Below are 16960 nucleotides of genomic sequence, written 5' to 3'. Positions count from 1 at the left end.
ATAAGTCATGTTGGCAATTTCATCAGATAATTTTTAACTTAAGTTAATTGATTTATTTGAGATCAGAACAAAATTTTCAAAGTAAAAAGCTTCCACAGTCTTGAAAAGCCCACTCTGATCGTCTTTTGATCTATTTTTAAAGCGTTCTCTGTGTTTTTTTTTAATTATGACTTAGTCACTTTTAGTCTAAATCTGAAATTAAGACGTTTTCTAGGACAGTTTCTGCAGAACAGAAATATGCCTCTGAGTTGTGACCGTTGATGCAGAGCATCCCCCTTTCCCTCTCTGTTGATGAGAGCTCTCTGTTTACATGCTCTCCTGCTAGCTTACAGCCCCTCACACCCCCAATCTCACATTAGGAGTGCAACAAAAATCCAGCCGTACAGTTTTGATCCAGATTCCAGCTCAGACGAGGAAAACAAACATGAATCTATTTGTAGATGCATCAGATAGACTCTTTTTTTCTCCTAATTTAAAGGGATTTGAATTTTAAAAATACTTAAATACAATTCTTAATAAATGTCCTCCATTATCAGAAAAATACCTCAAGAACATGTTAAATTGATTTTCATTATATTTCATCTTTCTGACCGTTCTCCAGAGTAGAATCATTTTTTCAGAATGCTGTGAATTCAAAGAGCTGCTGACATCGAAATGTCGGGACGACGAACTCCAAAGTGCTGATCTCAGCTCAGTCAAACATTAAACATAACGACACAAAAGACGCGACTTTAGAAACGTTTCTAACGAGCCCGCGCTGCAGCTCCAACCGTTTGACCTGCTTCCCCCATTGTTATCTCAGAAAACGCTGTGCTGCCAGTTATTCCTGCGGGCAGGAATGGCTTCGGGTCTTGGAAAGGATACGCCATGAATGGCTCGTCTGCAAGAATTTCCTGCGACTGTCTGCAGTAGGTCAAATGGAAAACATGATCGCTGGCTGCATGATTGAGGTAACATTGTTCTGAAGGAATGAGAAAACGTCTTACTGTCTCGGATGTTCTCCCACGTCCACTGGTCGTTCTTGAAGAAGGGATGTCTCTTGATTTCATCCACGCCATTACGGCCGAGTCGAACTTCCCTGTAGCCACACGGCAAGAAAAAAAGAAAATTAAAACAAAAGGAGTTTATAATTTTGTGTTTTTTAGGGCTGCCACGATTAGTCACGACTATTAAAATAGCGGACGACTATTATTTTTCTCAAAACTACACGCTTTCTAATAATGTGTCTGTCAGCGTCTTTGACACACGTAGACAGTCGCACTAATGAGATCTAAGCAATAAGAATTATCACAAGAAGTAATAATAGTGACCCGTCTAATCCATTATTTATTAAATTAAAATTACGAATCATTTTATTATCTTGTTAACTTTAATATTTTAAAATGTGTACAGAGTAAATATAAAATCCATTCCTCCTAATTTAATGAAAATATACACAAAAAAAACAAATTTAATCTAAAAGGGCGTGAAATATTTATCAAACCAAAACACAGAATACTTCTGTATTAGTAAATAAATGGAATGTATTGAGCACAGAAATTAATAACGTCACAACAATATCAAGTTTTAAAAAATACATAAAAACAGTAAAATCAATAAAAAGTGCTCATCCTTGAGGTATGGTTTTCACTTTCCACTGGTTGGTGTTTGTAATTTTACACTTTTGTTCTTTCTTTCTTAATCTTCTCTTATTGTAAACTAAATCAGCAGAATGTTTCATGTTTTTCCTTCTTACCATTTTTATTTCTTGATTTGTTAAAAAGGGCAGACAATATACATTTTTCTTCTTTCTGTTAAGTCACTTTTTTTATTTCCATCAAGTTTGAGTTTACAAGTCAAGGTTCTATTGCATGTTTTTCCTTTGATTGGATAAAAATGAAACTGAATAAATAAATAAAAAAAAATCCGGGTCAATAGTGATGTCAGAGGAAGTTATAAGAAGACTGGAGAACCATAACAACACGCTAACAGTCCTTGAAACTGGAAAACATGAAAAAAAGTTTTCTTTAGTGAAAAATACTTCCTTTGTCTCAGATGTCATTTGATTTAAGTCTTGATTTATATTCAATTTAAATGATTTAAGCTGCATAATTCATCACAAGTTTAATAAACTATTGTCCTAATTGTCTTCAGTTGGAATTTAGCTTAAACGTTTAAAGCGGATGAAATGTCAAGACGTGTTTTACATCCAGTTCACGGATGATCAGATCAGTCGAGTAATCGGGGAAAAAACAGTTAAAATAATTGTTTGTTGCAGCCATAAAGACGACGCACATTCTGATGAATGTTTTTTAGAGCTGCCACAATTATTTTAATAGTCGACTAATCACTGATTATTTTTTCCAATTAGTCGACTAATCGGGTCTTGCATAAAGTGGATGTAAAGCACACATCTTAACCATCATTAGCTTTAAACTAACTAAAAAAAATGTACTAAACTCTGACTCCATATAATATAAAGTAACGATGGATCGACTATTAAACTAGTCGTGGACTATTTTAGTCTTGGACTCATCGTGGCAGCCCTAATGTGGTCAGTCAACCATCAACCTCTCGTTGCCTCACCTGTCCGTCAGAAAAGCACAGATGAGATTCTTTGCGTCGTTGGAAATGTCGCTGTCGTCTGGGAAGGTCAGGGCGTTCTTGTGGTTCATAATTTTGCTGTAAGTCCCAACGAGCGAGTCGGCGTAGAAGGGAGTGTCACCTGTGCACCAGAACGAACACAAAATCCCATCATGCTTAGCGTTTATGTTCTCACCAGAGAGTCGGATCTAATATTTAAAAAAAATAACTTACCAACGAGCATCTCAAACAGAAAGACTCCCACTGACCACCAGTCACACTCTCGGCCGTAGTATCCATCTCCTCCTTGGGATTTCAGGACCTCGGGGGAAATGTAGTCCGGAGTTCCTACCGCGGTGTCACATCGTACCATTCCATCCTGAAGAAGAAAACAGCTCCGTTTGGTTCAGTCATTTTGAGCTGAGGAGGCTTTTTTTTTTAAAAATAGTCGATGTTTTTATAGACTTTGCATTTTTGTCCAAAACAAAATCCATATATTTTCATGAAATAATAAGCAACACTGTATAAATATTTAGAGAATCTTGTAATAATTTATTTATTTTATTTAGAGGTTAGCTGTTTCAGAAGACAGCTTGATGTTTACTGTGACAGCTCATGTTTCTGGACTTCTTCAAGGAGAAAGGCTTACAGGAAGCTGGACGAATTACCTTGTTCATTTTCATGCAGGTCCCAAAGTCTGCAAGTTTGAGGTGACCTGCTTTGTCTAGCAACATGTTGTCAGGCTTCACATCCCTGTTAAATAACAAACATGACAGAATTATATCAATGTCACAACATTAAAAAAATAACATTACTAAGACGTTCTACAAACCTGTCGATTATGCTCTTTAATAAAAATAATAATAATGAACTGTACACTAAACAGTGGGGCAATGACTCATCTGTGGAATTTGGTCTGTAATGTTGATCATGGATACATTTCAGCTGTAAAAGATTTTAGAATCTAAGAAATCAAACTGTTTTCTTTAGTTTTGAAGAATTTATTTGTATAGTGGTGCAGAAAATGTGTATTTATGTTCTATGAACAAGTAAGAATTCTGTCTGTACTTCTTTAATAAGTTTTATTTAAGCTTAAATATACAAACTGGATCAACATGGATTACCTCGTCTTCTATTATCCACTAGTGAGCAGTAATAATGGCATCTGTTTGAACTGGTTATCTGTATTAAATATACCCATTCACACCCTCAATCAAATAAAACTTTATTTATAAAAAAAGTGATTTTCATGCATCGAAGTGCTTTACAATTAAAACAGACCACAAAATACAAAAAAAGAAAAGAAAAAAGATTAAAACTCACCCATCTCTCCTTAACTCACACATATACACCCCACACACATTTACGACAGAGTATAATCGTTCTTTTTATCATAAATCTACAACTTTAAATCTTGTAAATTATTGAGATTAAAGCTGAAGTGAGCGTATAGTCCAGAGAGAAAATGCAGAGTACAGTAGATTGACTAAACTGTCAAAGCATCTTGGATTGGAGTGTTTAAAAAATAAAAAATGTTTGGAATTTCTTTGTTTTTGACACGGATCAGGAAATAAAGCTTTAAAAGATTTTCCACGTCTTTGATTTTCAAGCACGGCTCTGATAAAAAGACAATTTTGGTTTCTTTTTAATACATTAGGGCTGATTATCGGTTATAATTTCCAGAAACGAATCGATTCAAAAGAGCTTGAATCAAATCAATTCCGATTTTTTGCAATTCTTCAATTCAATTTTGAGTTTACACGTTTATTTAGAAATACATTAATAATGTACTATATAATTTGAATATATTTACATTATATTAATCTGATACAGTTCACATACTTTCAAATTTATTAGTAAAATAATGAGATTAATATCATACAGAGTTACATGGATTCTCTAAAGTAGAAGTTCTAACTAAAACATTCAGATCATTAACATTGTAAACATTGTTCTGCTTCTCCTGGAGGACGTTTCAGTTTGGCCACTAGGTGGCGATCTCGCTATGGCATTACACCTTATTCAAGAAGAAGAAAACAGCATAAGGAAAAAAAGTTTTAGACCCCAAATAGTTACTTAAAAGAGTTTAGAATATTCATTCCTGTGAATTTATAAAGATGTTCATTTATTCAGCAAAGCATAGGTTTCCTATGGGAAATCCCATTAAACATTAGCATCAAGCTAGCGGACTTTAGCTTTATGTGCTAAATTGATATATTCTCATTTGTGAATCGATTATTGATCTGTTAAGCTTAAATCGATTCACCCTAAAGTACATCATTTTTGTCACATAATTTTTTTATTCCGTAAATTTCAAGATTTAAAGTTGTAGTTTAATTATTTAGTAAGCTTGTAAACTGGCCCTAATACTCCGTAGTACACAATACAGACAGACTCACACACACAAAAAAAACGAAGTATTAAAGAGACATAAGGCATAACTCTGCTGAGGGAACAACTTATCGGAGCATGTCTTTAAGTGCAAACACAGCGGCTGCGTCAACACACGTTTAAGCAGCCACCTTCAATGAAAAGTCTACGCAAATCCAAGTATAACAGCCACAGAGCATCGCCACAGCGCCCACCCACACCGGACAGCAACAGGGTCCACTCCACAGCCGTGAGGCTGCGATGCTGGACCCTGAAGCCCCAACAAGAGCGAGCGGCAACAACCACTGAGCAAACTGTGGAGATCTTTACAGGAAACCCTGGGCTAAAGTCATAATAAAAAGGCTAAAAATAGACGCATAAAATGTATTTAAATGTATAAAAACAAGCTTTTAAAAACAATTTAAATTGGTTTTATAATAAATAACCAGTTGAGATTATCTAAAGATTATCGAAAAGCTGTGTTAAAATGTTAAACAGTCCGAAAGAAGCCTCTCCACCAAGACCAAAGAGCTGTCAAAGGACACTAGGGACAAGATTGTTTATCTAAATAAGCGTTTCAGATTCTGTAGCGCACAGTTGAAGTCCATCTATGATGCACATTGCAAACGTCTCTCATAGTTTTAGGTGGAACAATTTGCAGAAGACTTTTTGGTCTTTGGAGACATTTACAATAGTAATAGATGTTCTGTGTCACCTGTGAATGAAACCCATGGAGTGGATCCCGTCCAGCGCCAGAACCACCTCAGCAGTGTAAAAGCGAGCCCACTTCTCTGGGACATCGTAGTTGCTCATCAAGTTGACCAAGTCGCCGCCGGGCATGTACTCCATCACCATGTAGAGGTAGCGATCGTCTTGGAATGCGAAAAAGAGCTGCAGGATTCAAAAGACAAGGAAAATAAAAGAAATTATAATTGTTTGTTGTTTGTTTTCATGCCTCAATAATCAGGTTTTCGTGGTCATACCTGAACCACCCATGAACTGTTGGCAAAAGCCATGATGTCTCTCTCCTCCCAGAAGAAAGCAGAGTCTGACCTCTTGATCATTTCAAACTTGCTCAGCAGCTTCATGGCGTACACTTTCCTCGTAGCTTTGTGTCTCACCTGGAAAAACGACAATTAACACACTTTTCGGACACTGTAATTGATTAGAGGTCATCTTTAAAAGGACAAAAAGTATTAGTATTATCCCCATGCAGGGCTGGGCGACAAAACAATGGAACTTTTCTCAATAGAAGAATGAGGCCATCACGAGACTTTTATTTTGAAGGGTCCAACCCCTTCACGGTCACTTCCACTAATCATCTCTGTGTGATGTTTAGTTTCGGCTGATGAAGACGCGAAACATTTGGCGGTTTTTAGCTGGATCCAGTCAGAACTGGAGGACAAACCGGCTGGACTCATCGCAACAATAGAAAGTTCGATAACAAAGTGTTGATTTGGTGACCGCTATGTAGCATAGCAAGATGCTAATGCTAACGAGCTGCTTCCTGTGACGCCTTGATGTGGTCACGGACCTTTTAAAGTCATACGATATTTTCACTGACCGGACTTTGAGATGCAACGGATTCAGAAAACAAAATAAATTTGTAGTAAATTAATAAAAACACTTTTTTTTTTTAAACTATAATGACAGAATTTACTCCATTAGCAGTAGCCCCGCCTCCTTCAATCCAGCTTTAATGTCAACGATAAATAACAACAACAGTTCAAATCTTTATGTTTTCAGGCTGTTCTTTGTTATGATTTTATATAAAATGTAATCACTTGGAGGCAAAATCTCTGGTAAATCTCTCCCCTTTTTCTCTCAGTGCGTTTACATTTGGGTTTACAGTTAGATGACAAAAGAAAATGTTCATTCTGATTAATAACTTACTTCAAAGTAATTTCATTTTCTTAAGAAAAATTCAAGTAAAAGTTCAAAAAGTAAAACATCTAAGGTATTTCTGTGTAAAATAGTGGTATAATTTTATGTTTATTCTGTAAAACTTGAAAACATATTTTTTCTGTAAAATGAATGCTATGTTTTTAAATAGAACTGCTGTATTTTATGTATGTTCTCTTGAAACTAAAAGGTTTTGCGTTTTCTTAGTTATCTGAAAACGCAGTTGCATCATGTTTAGTTCATCTGTTATATAAAAGTATGACATGAAATAAATATTTAAATCTAAATAACCTACACATTTCTTTTCTGAGCCGTGGAGAGTTCAAATTTGACAAATATAGTTGTTTGGTTTATATCGTGATATATATCGTTATATCAATATGAAAAAAAGCTTCATCGTGATATAAAAAGTCCACATCACCCAACCCTATCTCCATGACTGCAGAATTGGCAAAATAACTTCGTATTCACACTTTTTAAAAAATAAGGTATTGAAGTCAATAGTTTTACCCGTTTCTTATGTCATTTTAACAAATGCTGCTTAATGTGGCTCATTTTAACAGCATTTTGTACAAATGGTGATTAGAAAATGCTTTAGTTAAAAAAGGGAAGTGATAAAGCAGATGTAAACTGGTTTGAATAAAGAAGCTTTTTAAATTCTAATGATTTAAACTATTAAGTAGGGCTGCAACAATTAGTTGACAATTATGATAGTTGACGACTAATTAAATAGTCAATTAGTCATTACTTTTATACAATATCGAATCAGAGAGTAGTAGATTTGAATGTTATAATGGCATTCTGCTTTTCAGACTAATTTGGTATTTATTAAGGGGTTTTAGGCTATTTTATAGCTTAGCTAATATTTCAGCTATATGCTATCTGTTTTGGCTATTTAAGAATTTTTTTCATTTTTTTAGGCTGTTTTGGAGTTTAGCTAATATTTCAGCAGTATGCTAGCTGTTTTGGCTAATTTAGGTTTTTTTTTCTTTGCTTTTTTAAGCTGTTTTAGAATTTAGCTAATAGCATCATGCTAGCTGTTTTGGCTAACTTAGGCTTTTTTCAGTTTTTTAGATTAATTTGGCATTTAACTAATATTTTAGCTGGCTATCAGCTTCAGCGATACCAGCTATCGACTGTAGCGTTTTCAGCTATCAGCACTAGCATCTTCAGTGGCCAAATTCCGCTTAGAGCATTCACACTAGCATCATCTTAGGTAATGTTATATATCTAGTTTTTAGTTAGTTTAAAGCTAATGACGGTTAAGATGTGTGTTTTAAATCCACTTTGGACAAGACTGGATTAGTTGACTAATCTGAAAAAATAATTGGTGAAAAGTCGACTATTAAAATAATGGTTTGAGGCAGCTCTACTATTAAGTAGCTAAAAAAACAAAATATAAAAATGGCCGAGACCAATCTAGAGCTAGAATTACTATAAATATTTTTTCATTATATGTCTTAATTTAAAGCAGCGATGGATGTTGGCAGACTTTAATAAATGCAATTACTTTTTAATATTACAGAAACATATATTACTTACCAACTGAACTTCTCCAAACGCTCCTCTTCCAATAACTTTAACCACCTCATAGTCCTCTGCTTTCATACGTAGATCCCGGATTTTACTAATGGTTTCTTTGTCTAAGAAAAACAAGCAAAAAAAAGATATAACAACAAACTGCCCAGAAAAACAAATATGTTTGTTCAACACATTAAAGCAAGTGAATAAAAAAAGGAAATCTCTTACAGTGTACTTCGAAAGATCAAAAGATGAGAAAATGTACCAACCAAGTACTAAGGACTAAAGGTGTCTGTTTGTACAACCTCAAATCATTTCAGGGAGCTGCCAAGTTTCAAACAGATACAAGACTGTTACCCCCCCCTAAAAAAAAGGAAAGGCTGAAAGCATTAGGGGAAAGTTTGTTGCTTACTGAGGGTTGGTCTCTGCTCCAATGCAATATTTCTAGCTCCCTAAGGAAAGATAGTATCCACTCTCCAGCCAAGTTTGGTCATGGTTGTAGTAGAAGGATAATTTTCCAATTCACATGGGCCACAACTGGCACAGGAAAGCATGGAAAAGCAAAGTGTTGGGGCATCTAAGTTCAAAAATGCTAAAAATAACTAAAAAAAAAAAGCTGATCTGGAGAAAAAAGTTTGATATGTTTATAATCAAGCAATTTATATTGACGATTTTCAAAGGTCCTTTTGCTGTGGGGCTGTATGTAAAAAAATCTCCCTGAGTGTTTTGCCTGCATGTGTGTGTTTGTGTAGGATTATTTTCACAGGGTACATTCAAACACACAAAGGAGACTGCAGTGGTTTGAACTCTGCTGTAAAGAACAATGCATCAGGAGAATTCAGAGTAAAGAAGCCTTCAGGCAACTCATGGACTAGTGTCTCAGCAGATAGCTAATCCATTAGTCCACATCCATCAATGTTCTCCCACAAAAGATCAGGCCTGAAAACTATTGAGAAGATGTGTAATGGCAGGTTTTGCCCAGGGTTTCACAATAGCTGTGGTTCACATTCAGACAGGAAATAGACTTTTTCTCATGCTGGTGGTGTGTACAGTGCTTATATGGTATGATCTGTCAGAAGCCACTTCAATCCAACCACTATTGGATTGGAAGATTGAATTTAGGTGAACAAATACATAACTGAATTCCATAAAAATATGCAAAAAATACTAAATACTGCTGCAACCAAAGAGAGAAATAAAATAATTAATAATTAATTTTAACCTGTTTGTGTTAAAATTACAGGCTGACTGATGTAAATCGAATTCAAGAAGCAACATTGTTTTTAAGTTAAGACATTGTGTCCGAATTCCCCCCTTATCACTATATAGTGCATTCGAATCAACACTCAAAATTTCCCAGAAGTCTTCGCGAAAAACTAGCCTGCATCTATGCACAATAGATTAGAGAATATAGACCACAATGCATTGCGGTTGAACATTTTTGAACAAAAAAAAACTGTTTAAATGTAATATTTGAATAAATGATCCACATTTTCACCATCAGAACACAGTGGAGTCATAAACAAACGTCCTGAAATGTAGGGCTGGGGATCGATTATAATTTCCAGAAACTATTTGACTCACAAGAGTGTGAATCGATACAATTCGGATTTCTTTTAGATTCTTCAATTCAATTTTAAGTTTACACATTTATACACATTTGTTTAGAAATACATTAACAATCTACTATATAATTAGAATATATATCTGATCCAGTTCTCATATTGTAAAATGTATCAGAGAAATAATGAGATTGTTAATATCATTCAGTGTTACATGATTCTCTAAAGGAGAAGTTCTAACACAAATGTTCAGATCATTAACATTGTAAACATTGTTCTGCATCTCCTAAGGAGTGTTTTAGCTTGGCCACTAGGTGGCGATCATGCCATAGCATTATATCTTATTCCAGAAGAAGGAGACATTATGAGATAAAAATTGTATTTTATACCATAAATTAATATTTAAAAAAAAAATCCTTAAAAGAGTTTAGAAAATTCATATCTGAGAATTTATAAAGATGTTCATTTAGTCAGTAATGTATGTTTAGGTCGACTGAGCGTTAGTATTAGCTGTCCTATGGGAAATTCCATTAAATGTTAGCATCAAGCTAGCAGGCTTTAGTTTTGTGTGTTAAATCGATTTATATTTTATGAATCAATTATTGATCTGTTAAGCCTAAAGTGAATGATCAATTTTATGAACCCAGCCCTAGTGTGAACGCGAACGTTTTCGACGCGTAAGCTCGTAACGCACATAAGCATGTTTATGTAGACTTTTCAGAGGAAGCGGTTGGTCAAAAGGGGCTTCTTGTGTATTGTGCATTTGTTTGCTATGTCTGTAGAAAAATCCCCTGCGCTACCTCTTCAGATTTGCCCGTTCACCTGCACACAACCTGTATCCACCCGTAAGGGCAGTTGTGACCAGCGTGCTGTACATCCTGGTTCTTAGGATATATTCTAAACAAAGACCTTTTATAGGCTTTTTAAAGTCTTTGCCTGAAAATCAAAGTTGCATTTATAGTTTTATTGTCCGTAAATAAAAAAATGCTATACGGTTTGAGGGGATTGCAACAAAAAAAGAGAAGCGAACCTTGATATGCATCATGCGGGTCACCAGCCATTAATGAAAGGCCCTTTGTGGCGGACAATAAGCAGCAGACACCTATTGTGTCCAAGCCTACATATTGGCAGTGGCCTAAAAACAGCCCACTTCTCTGAGCTGAGACTTCAGCTCATACGTAATAGACGTGAGCAAACACAAACGCGGCATTAGAGTCGATGGTCTCTTCGTGAGGAGGAGCTGGATGGAGAATACTTACATCTATTCAAAAAGTTGTCAATGCTCTTGTTTTTCCTTAGGGCAGGGAAGTCAAGGTCATACACCAGAGCATCCAAGCCATCCTAGAACAAGAAGAAGAGTTCAATGGAGGGAAAGCCAAACTGTGTCTCATAAAAAATAATTACAGACATGAAAGCAAAACAAGTATTGTGATGCTGGGGGGTCTCTGAGGGGAAGGTTTATGATATCTGACAGATATACTGTATATCGATCAGATTGAATAATGGGATTTACTTATCAAACATCATTTATCATAGAGGTTTTAGGTTTGTATATTTTAGTCTAACAAAAACTAATAGGACAGAACTAATACTCCAAGTACACAACTAGAAATACGGCTACCACGATTAGTCGACTAATCAACAAGTAATCGACTATTGAAATAGTCAACGATTAATTTATTAGTCGACTAGTCATTACCTCACTACACTTTACTCAAAGTGTAGTAAAGTTGAAAGTTATAATGACATTCTGCTAGCTTTTTGGACTATCTTGGGATTTATTAAGGTTTTTTATACTATTTTGAAGTTTAGCTAATATTTCAGCTCATCATCTTAGGTAATGATATATATCTAGTTTTCAGTTAGTTTCAAGCAAATGATGGTTAAGATGTCTGCGTTACATCCACTAATCGGTGATTAGTCGACGACTAAAATAACCGTTTCTGGCAGCACAACTACAAAGACAGCAGAAGCATCTATGCATTAAGAAATTACATTCTGGAGGCGTTAAATAAAACAGTATTGTTAATTATTTACAGAATTGTGATAAAGATATTTTATGGCCATAAAGATATCAGAGAGCGGCACATCTTTATGTTTATATTCATATTTGCAAAGAAAACCAAGGCCTTCCCTTCTTTAGCACTGAGTAGTATTGTATGCAAACCCAATCCATTGGTTTAAAATACAAACAAGAAAAAAATATTACCATGACAATATTCTCAACCAACACAGTAAGTACATAAAGTTTCTTTTGTAATTCCAGCAAGTAATTATTTTAAAACCATTAAACAAAAGGGTAAAAAAGTGAAGAAAAAAAAGGAATAGATATGGCAACATGTAAAAAAACAAACGCCAAACTGCTTTACCATAAAGAGCTGAAAAGGAAAGCTAGACTTAGCAATAACTACAAATTGCTGATAAGCATAATGACCCATAGTGCTTTTGGGAACATAAACAGACATTTTGGTATTAAATTGTAGGGCTGGGAATCACTGGGTGCCTCATGATACGATGCAATACGCACTACTTTGCTCACGATATCGATGATATCGCAATACTCCAATTGGTAAAAAGCAGATCTAATAATTTACATTATATAGAAGAACACATATTTTGGGACAATATACTGCCATTTATTTTTTTTAGCTTGAACACAATCATAATAAACAACTTGTGTCTTATTTTGTGCAACAAATTGACAGTTTTGTGCAAATCAGTAATACTATGTCTTTGACAAGCATTCACACGTGCCCCCTACCTACCTCCAAAAATATGTCTCACCAAAGGATGACAAACGTAACGTTTTACAGCCTCTTCAAACAAAAATAAAAGATTAATACTTGGTGAGAACCCATCGAGAATCAATCAAAGGACTAAATATCAAAATATATCGCAATATCGATATTTTGACACACCTCTATTTTTAAAGGAACATGGTACATTTTTTATCCAAACGAGTAAAAAAGAAGATTGCTTTAACAGAAATAAAGTTTTGCCCGTTTCCTTTCCTCTTAAGAAACATTACCTGAGCTACATCTCAAATCAGATAACATAAGCCTAAAAACAGCTCCTCGGAGTCTTTCTTGAGACATGTAGCATCTTGACTCTGGCAGATGCATAACAGAGCAGTAAAAACGTCAAACGCTGAACCAAGGTGAACCTGGATGAAGATAAATGCCTTAAAGTCACAAAAATGTTTGTGACTGTGAGCGCGGCGAGTTCCAGCACATTTTCAGATTCCTTATCATAACACAACCAATTGAAACGTGACAGAGCTACATTTTCAGCTGGAGGATCACCAGCTGGTATCATGATCTGAAATCATCTGCCTGGGAAAATAAAATGAATCTGTGCACCACACGTCTACCGATATATTTTTTATTTAACTTTTATCTAAGCAAGCTGTGGGCTGGCAGGATGACAATGTCTTCTAATAATAGACAAATTACAAAGGGTTTTACAAAGAAAATGAGATTAAACGATTTAAATTTAGACAGAATTAGGACAACACAATCACAGTAAAACACAACAGACGACGACTAAAAAGACCCAAAAGGAAACATACCATCTAATCATAGAAAATCATAAAGGTCTGTAAAATCAGGAAATTTTCATGATCATCATCACAGAAGTCATGAATGTTAAAAAGACAAAAATGTAAAAATACAATTGCATAAGATGCAAAATGCGTGCAATTTATTTTTATAAATTCATCATTATTTGCAAAACACCAAAGTGTCATTGAACATGAATTCAAATTACTTACTTTAAATATTAAAAAAAAATAACAATAAAACTGCTCTTTCTGCACTGGGTCATCCCGACTGGCATAGTCATGAGAAAATGAGAGCGAGTCATAACATGTGCTCATGATTTGAATTATTGGCTTTAATGCTTGTACTGCTGTGAAAGGAATTATGGCCTCAGGCGAAAAAAGCATTACTGGATCCATCACTGTCTAGAAGCTGCAGTTATATGTTTTTATCTTCTCCATTTCAAAGAGCTGGAATTCTGTAAAGAACTTTGTCCTGTTTCTGCATGAAAAGTGTTTCTAAATAGTTTAATTATGTCAGAAATTCAACTGCTTTATGTTTTACAAAGTGGGAATTTCACCACATCTTGTAATACTAAGTGGGAAAATTCTGCCACGTTTTAAAAGGTTCCACATTAAAAAAAATGAAAAACATTCTCCTCTGTGGACTATTTGGCAAACCTGGATACAGATTCTGACCGTTTGATTTGAGAATGATATTAATTAAATATTCATAGTTTCTCTTCACTGATTCGATTTGACAACCTTATGCTGTATATTAAGATGCAGAAGTGTTTTTTATGTATGAATGCTTAGTGTACAAAATTGTTATTTACCACTTAACATTGTTTATACATTTATATAATAATGCAATCAAACAGGTGCACAGTTCAGTGCTTTTGTGCGTCAGTCCTAAGTTTGCATAAATGTGTCAGGACTTAGTCCAATTTCAAAGACAAATCAATCATGATCATCTTGAATAGAATTTTTACCGGATTGGTCGTGGCCTGGGTTAACAATAACTACCACCTACAGCCCACGTGTCAAAGTCAAGGTCATTCATTATATTATGGTTTCTTTAAAGAAATGACCGTAATGTGCAATTCCGTCACTAGGGGCAGCAAAGGAAAAGTAAAACCGGCACGCATGCCACATCTGGATAAGATGCAGTTTGGTTCCAGCCTCACCGCTGCCAAGTTATTATATAAAGTTATCAGGTGTGACAGCACAATAACCAAAACGTTGTCACAAAGAAAGATGGTCGTGGAGTGCCGAGCATTTCAGGAAAAGTTGACAAAACAGAAACAAAGCTACAGATAAGTTGACCATAGGTTATTTCGCCCTTATGTTACTGGTCCGACCCACTTGAGATCAGACGTGTTGAATGTGGCCCCTGAACCAAAATGAGTTGGACACCCCTGACCTACAGGGTTTTGGTGGAGACTGAACTACTGTTGATTAACGAAGCCGAGGAGGAAGACTTAAGAACTTTAATGTCGAACTTTTGACAGAAAAAAGAGGAGTCGGCCGACATGACAGCAAGAAAAAAATGTGGATTTCCAAAAACACCAAGCAAAGAGTGACCATGCTTAATAGACGGAGCAGCTTCAATCCATTTTGTCGTTGTGTGGATGTAAAGTGAAACAGTAGGAGTGATCCTGAAGGAAGAGTTTACAAAGAATGTTCTGGAGATCAAAAGATCTTTGTAGAGTCTGACAAGGTTCTGAGAAAAGGAGCTGCGATTCGGATGAGGAAGTCTAGGGTAACATAAGTACGTTGGAGTGGTTCAGGATATGCTTGACAGCTGTAAGACAGTGTGGAAATGTGCTGTAGGTGTGACAGAAAACTTCAAGGTGGAGGTGGGACTGCACCAAAGGCCAGCTTTGAGCTCCTTGTTTGCTGTGGTGATGAACAGATGGACCAATGAGGTTAGAGAGGAATCTCTGTGGACCAGGATGTTTGCAGATGACACTGTGATCTGTTGTGAGAGCAGGGAACGGGTGGAGGAAATCCGAAAAAAACAGAGGATTGAAGGTCACAGGAAGACATATCCGAGTGTGAATGAAAGGAACTTAAGTGGAACAGTGATGTTACTAAGAGTAGAAGTGAAGAAGGTGGAGGACTTCTAGTACTTTGGGTCACAAAGTTCAGAGCTGAAAAGGAGTGTGCAAGCAGGTTTTAGCTGTGATGTGTGCAGGATGAAAGGAAAGGTGCAGAAGACTGTGGTGCGAGGAGCCGTGTTGTCGGTTTAAAAACAGGATGCAGAGGTGGAGGTAGCAGGTCTGAAGATAGTGAGGTTCTCTTTGGAGGTTATGGGGATGGAAAGGATCGGGAATGAATCCATCAGAAGGGACAACAGGAAGGAGGGCCAAAGGGAAGTTTGTGGATGTAGATTCAAAATAAAAAAAGAGGGTGGTTGGTGTGAGTGAGGAGGTTGCAGAGGAGGGTATTAGGAGGAGGCGATTTGCTGTAGTGACCCCACAAGAGATCAGCTCAAAGATAGAAAATAGTTTTTAATGAATGCTTTAAGAATATTGATAGGGCTGTGCAAAATGCCACAAAATCTGTACATTTAGGTACTTTTGACAAGGGATGGGCTGATGTCATTTCTACGGCCGATACCAATAACCGATATGACCGATATTACCCCAGCAACTGCTGATACCGATACATTGGCCAAAATCCAAATCACACCTTAGGTCGTGGGCCGAACAGGATAAACATTTATTAAACACTCTAAAACTACATTTTTAAAACTTTAAAACTGTAACTTTTTAACATATTTATGAACTAGATCTGTAGCATTACCTGCGATAATGCTAGTATGAATGCTGTAAGCTGAATTTGGCTGCTACAAATGCTAGTGCTGAAGAAGCTGAAGATGCTAAAATTGATAGCTGAAAACGCAGAAGCTGATAACTAGCTAAAATATTAGCTAAATGCCAAATTAGCCTAAAAAACAAATGAAAAAACTCAAGTTAGACGAAACAGCTAGCATGCAGCTGAACAAATAGCTAAACTTCAAAATATCCCAATAAACTAAATAAAAAAAGACAAAATTAGCACAAACGGCTAGCGTGTAAATAGTAGCCTGACTCCAAAACAGCCTAAAAACTTTTGCAAAAAAGCCTAAATTAGCCAAAATGGCTAGCATGTAGTTGAAATATTAGCTAAACTGTAAAACAGTCTAAAAACTTTTTTTTTAATTGTTAAACTTCAAAATAGCAAAAAAACTGAAAAAAGTCTTAATTAACCAAAACAGCTAGCGTGTAAATATTAGCTAAACTTCAAAACAGCCTAAAAAAAATAAATAAATAAAATTAGCCAAAACAGCTAGCATGTAGCTGAAATATTAGCTAAACTCCAAAATAATCCTAAAAAAACCTTAGTAAATACCAAAATAATCCAAAAAGCTAGCAGAATGCCAATTTTTAAAACTTTAAAACTGTAACTTTTTTACATAATCATGAATAATAAAAATGCAGGGATATTATTCCAGATTAAATCA

General features: G+C 35.6%; 1 protein-coding gene across 3 annotated transcripts in view; it reads right to left on the bottom strand.

Annotated features, from left to right (window-relative positions):
• The window catches only part of rock1 (Rho-associated, coiled-coil containing protein kinase 1), a 52733-nt gene that overhangs the window by 17518 nt on the left and 18255 nt on the right, over window positions 1-16960 (bottom strand). For all 3 annotated transcript variants that reach the window (XM_036216213.1, XM_024273693.2, XM_024273694.2), the window contains exons 2-9: window positions 11177-11258; window positions 8377-8477; window positions 5916-6053; window positions 5648-5823; window positions 3231-3315; window positions 2797-2941; window positions 2566-2704; window positions 987-1078 (exon numbers count right to left, since the gene is read on the bottom strand). In XM_036216213.1, coding sequence (XP_036072106.1) covers window positions 987-1078; window positions 2566-2704; window positions 2797-2941; window positions 3231-3315; window positions 5648-5823; window positions 5916-6053; window positions 8377-8477; window positions 11177-11258 — 958 coding nt within the window. The remainder of the gene's footprint in view (window positions 1-986; window positions 1079-2565; window positions 2705-2796; window positions 2942-3230; window positions 3316-5647; window positions 5824-5915; window positions 6054-8376; window positions 8478-11176; window positions 11259-16960) is intronic.

This window comes from Oryzias melastigma, linkage group LG17 (genome assembly GCF_002922805.2).
Source record: "Oryzias melastigma strain HK-1 linkage group LG17, ASM292280v2, whole genome shotgun sequence".
Classification (NCBI taxonomy): Eukaryota; Metazoa; Chordata; class Actinopteri; order Beloniformes; family Adrianichthyidae; genus Oryzias; species Oryzias melastigma.
Note: the sequence above shows the minus strand (reverse complement) of the source record. Positions and strands in the feature narration are given on the sequence as shown.